Source organism: Stegastes partitus, unplaced genomic scaffold, assembly GCF_000690725.1.
Source record: "Stegastes partitus isolate 25-593 unplaced genomic scaffold, Stegastes_partitus-1.0.2 Scaffold691, whole genome shotgun sequence".
NCBI lineage: Eukaryota > Metazoa > Chordata > Actinopteri > Pomacentridae > Stegastes > Stegastes partitus.
This window is the reverse complement of record NW_007578422.1, coordinates 395,835-400,580: the sequence shown is the minus strand read 5'-3', so window position 1 is coordinate 400,580 and position 4,746 is coordinate 395,835. Positions and strand designations below refer to the sequence as shown.

The following is a 4,746-nucleotide window of genomic DNA, read 5'->3' as shown; positions in this document are numbered from 1 at the left end:
CACAGACTGAACACTGACCTCTTGTGGTCAAACCGAGTCCTGCAGGAGACTCTCTGCACATCTGTGTTACCTGAGTTTTTCTTTTTTTTCTTTTCTTCTGTGTGCTGTTGAAGGCGATAAAAAATACCTAATGGGCTCGAAGCTGTCGACGGTAGACGCTGCCGTGTTCAGTCATCTGGCTCCGGCCATGTGGACGCTGCCGGGGTCACGACCCGAGCAGCTCATCAAAGGTGAGTTCACCTGTACTGGCATCAGCATCCAGTATTCAAGCTGTTTATAGTTCACCAAGTGAAATTATTTTGCACATTTTCAGGCAAATAATTTGCAAAATCCCGCACATTGTAAATATTTACATTGCTTTTATTACCTTTATAATACCTGAAGTTTAGTACTCTTGCTTTTTCGATCTCTCTTTGTGAGTTTTTTTGTGTAAATTTTTGTCAAAAAAGCCAAGTTAAATTGACCATGACTGTGATTCTTTACATCATGATGCTGCCACCATCGTGCTTAACAACAGGTGTGGTGTGTTTGTGATGATGTGCAGTGTTTAGTGTCCGACAAACATAGCATCTCATCTGGACAAGAATTTTGTAAATTGTTTTTCAACAAGTCAAATTAAATTGACCGTGATCGTGATTCTTCGCGTCATGATGCTGCCACCGCCGTGCTTCATCTTTAATTCATTGACATTACTTTGTAGAATCTGTCTTTTATTTTGTAATTTCTTCTCCAAAAAGTTAAATTAAATTGACGATTCCATGTTAAAAAAAAGACCAAAAGGGTAAAACTTCCAAGGGGGTGAGTCCTTCTTATGGGATTGATCCGTTTGTCCCTCCCAGGTGAGCTCATCAACCTGGCCATGTACTGCGAGCGCATCCGCCGGCGGTTCTGGCCCGAGTGGTTCGTGGACCTGGAGGACTTCCGCTACAGCGACGCCACGGAGAGCGTCGACTCGGCCTCCAAGCTCCCCGACCTGGGCCTCTACTCGCGGACCGACACCTTCCAGGACGACACCCACTCGCACACCTCGCCCCGAGACCCGCCGTCGCCCGACAGCGACCCGACGGGCCTCTCGCTGTACGACTCGGACATGGACACGGAGTGCTCTGAAATAGACCAGCTCAAGTGTTGACGACACACACACACACATAGTACACAACACATAGACACACCACAGGAGGGCGCCCCCTACCTCTCAGAGCAGAAATGACCCGGTTTCTGGCGTGGAAGAGGGTTAACTCGCAAACTGCGGTGGAGGAAAAAACGGCAGCAGAAGGAAAAGGAAGTAGAGCGGGAAGAAAGTTGTGAAACCAGGAGTGCATGACGCCGTGGCCGAGAAACTCCTCCACGTTTGTCACCTGCAGTCACCCTGTACCTGTTGTCGTGTCGCTGTAGCCATGGCAACCACAACCGTTTGTGCACGCCCCCTGCTGTCCGTCGTGGCGACTCGCACCGAGCATCGCGTGTGTTCGATCGGGATGGGATTCATGCGAATGAATACGGCTCAGTGTAAATATATAATCTGATTTGTCAGATTTAACAGATAGAATATTTGATTAAATATAAATATACGAGTATAAATAGTATAGATAGGATGGAAGTATATCTCCTGTGTCATACGGTGTAAATACTGTCGGTGTTGGACTCAATCTGTCGTGTTTTAGTCTCCATGATTCGCCGCTATCTGTTTACACGACGGGGACGTTCCAGTAATGCCTGCTGCCCGCATTTAAGTAGTGAAACTGAACATAGAAGATCTTCCAGCACTTTTAAAACTCATCTTTTTGTCTTATGAAGACAATTATTTTGCCAAAAAAGAAAAAAAAACTCCCCACATCTTAGAGTACCGAGGCTCCGGTGATAGTAGCTTGAGACATTTCACAGCGTTGAGAGCGAGTCGAACAATCGCGTAGACGTAGTAGATAAGTAGCGTGAATGAACGTGCATGGCTGGTACGTGCCCACGAAGACGTCCCTTTATATGAACTCGTCCACATTTCTTCTTCGCTGCAGCTCGTTTGTTTCTGGATGAACAGGAAGATGTAGCCAGAGGATGTTTAAAAAAAGGATTTGAGTTTTTTTTTTTCTCGACAGATCGCTCGGAAAGCAATAAGAGAGCAGCTTCACTCTGGTTTGGTTTAGGTTTAGAAAGGTTTTAATGTTTGTTTGTGGCTCAACGTTTCGGCTGCTAAAAAGTAGAATATAAGTGCGTTAATGAGGCTTCACAGCTGTTCAGGTAGAAACGGTGATCGCTCTGATGCTGCTTCTTATTTAAGGTGCAGAAAATCCACAGCAGCGTCTTCACAGAGTCAGACTGATGATTGGTTCACTTAAAGGCCTGATCACACGTGTTTTTGATTGATCGCAGGGGGGAAGAACCATGTGCATGTTGCTGTAGATGAACTAAACTCTCCACCTGCAGCCTTATTAGCCTCAGTCAACATGAAAAGTTGGTATTTGTGTCGTATTAAATCACTGCAAACTGGCTGTTTTCCACTGAAATGCTAAAACAAGGGTGTTAACAAGTAGTTTGTTCCTCCTGTCGCCAAAGAAAATGGTTTAATCCTGTTGAGAGGTTCAGTTCTGAAGCACAAAGATGCTAAAACATAACGTGCATGAAGACATTGTGTGATCAAGTTTATTAAAAAGACATTTCAACACGATTAAAGTGCTAAATAGAGAATAAAAAGTTGGATTTTATGGAAAGAACACGTTACAGATATTCAAAAACACATCAACCAATGAATCCACCTGGATCCTACAGGTCTGGTTAGTCGGTAAACTGCTTCATCTTCTGGCCTAAACTGGTCCAACAGTCATCAAGCTTCCAGAGTTTCTCGCCGTCGTCCCGTTATGATCCGTTAAAGAACCCATGTTCTGCCCTTTGGTTCCTCCGTTACTCCAAAGTGCCAGAAAGCTGCTTTTTTTTATGCAAACTTACAAAGCTCCTCTCTGAAGGGAAAACTCAGCTCCTTACCGGCCTGAAACGTCTCGTTTGTCATCCAGGTTTTCCTCCGTTACGCGTCGACATCACAACGTGACACATTAGCATCAATGCTGCTAGCAGCTAGCTCGGCCTCAAACAAAGAACGAGCGGTCGCTTTTGCTCCGCCTTTCTGCTTATACTCAGAAAACCTGGAGTTACTAGCCGACATTACCTGGCTCCGGTCGGACCAGTCGACCAATCAGAGCAGCAGAGTGGGCTTTTTAAGGAGGGGGAGGGGCTTAAAGAGACAGGCGCTAAAACGGAGCGACAGGAAAACAGCTGCAGTGCTGTACAGAATTAGGAAAATCATGCGTTTATGAGCATGAAAGCATGTAAATATCATCTAATGGACCCAAAACATACAATTATGAACCTGTACATTTGCAGAATATGGGTTCTTTAAAAAATTACTAAAAAGGAAGAGTTTGTACCCACATACAAACTGGAATAATTCTACTGGATTAAATTCAAGTTTTGTAGTTTAAACACTGTTGTGACCGGACTTCAGCAGACCAGTATATCTGTGGGCGTATCTTTTATGTCAGCCAGTAACTACAAGACAGAAATGCCGACGATACGCCTGAGATCATTTCTAAACTCTAAACTAACGCATCCAAAACGTGTCTTTGGGGTGTTTGACTCCCTCAAATCTCGACATGAGAAGCTGCATCAGTCTGACTCAGTTGGTGAAGACGCTGCACAAACATGGAACTCGAGTTCAAACCTGTAGCATTAGCATGTAGCAGAAATAAGAATTAATCTGATAGCGAATAAGGTCACGGGATCGGAGCTGAATGACGGCGTTTGGTTTTTTTTTGCTCCGTTTGGCTGCTTCACTGTTCTCTGCTCAACACAACAACATCACCGACATGTTGGACGGCCTGAACGGAGGCCGGCTGAGGAATCCACCTGGACGTTTTGTGTCTTAGCCTCCCTCGCCTGCATGCTCTTTGCCTTCAGACTCAGCCTTATGGAAACTGTTTACTTTAAACCAGTGCCAGCAGATGACTTCTGTTCTTATTTATTTAACTTAAGTTCCTTCAATGTGCTTGAATTCTGGAAATACTGTCGATTTGTTTTGCACTTTTCTTCTCATGTTTACATTTGGTTCGGCCGAGCGTCGGTCTGATTTATCGACCCGTGTGTTGGTGCAACGCTGTAGATTCTCCTCATCCCTGTATCTGCATGTGCATCCATGTTTCGGGGGTAAACGTTTGGGGGGTTTCATGTCACTGTCGTGTTTTTTGCTGCAAAACTCTCCAGAAGACGTCGCTCTGCAAGTGCTTCATGTTCGGTTGAACCTGAAATCCCACAAGGACCTGATCAGCTGATGGTCAGAGTCTCCTCTCTCTCTCCAAGTTCACACGTTGCAGGACGGAAAAAACAAACTGCAAAAGTCCGACTCCATCTGTCTCAGTGTTCCTCGGCGTCTGAAGGTCGGAGGCCGAGCTTCGGGCGCCGCCTTCTGCTTGTAGACTGTAGAAACCACATTGTCTGTCTCTTGGTGTCGTGTTTTGCTGAAACACTTGTGGAAACTCATCAGACTGTAAATAAGAGAGCCGGATTAAAGGCGAAGTAATATAGAAGAAGATGCTCTGTAAGGTTTAAGAAAAACAAAAGATTCTTCTGAATGTATCATAACTAGAGATAAGAGGCTGTATGACAATGGACTACTGGTAAGATTTCATTAAATATAGCTGTGATATTTTCCTCTGCTTTTGCTTCAGTTCCTGCTTTTGTTCGGTGTGAAAAATCCCTGAA

General features: G+C 44.8%; 1 protein-coding gene across 2 annotated transcripts in view; it reads left to right on the top strand.

Moving 5' to 3' along the window:
- The first annotated feature begins 118 nt into the window (after positions 1-118).
- LOC103363796 (failed axon connections homolog) overlaps positions 119-4,746 on the top strand; it is a 15,760-nt gene continuing 11,132 nt past the window's right edge. Inside the window, exons 1-2 of one of the 2 annotated variants that reach the window (XR_520515.1) lie at positions 119-230; positions 840-2,894. Coding sequence is in view for 1 of the 2 variants with exons in the window: in XM_008290697.1 (XP_008288919.1) it covers positions 131-230; positions 840-1,132 (393 nt within the window). In the remaining variant the exon portion in view is untranslated. Of the gene's footprint in view, positions 231-839; positions 4,701-4,746 lie in introns of those variants that run through there. The other variant, XM_008290697.1, reaches the window with a different exon arrangement.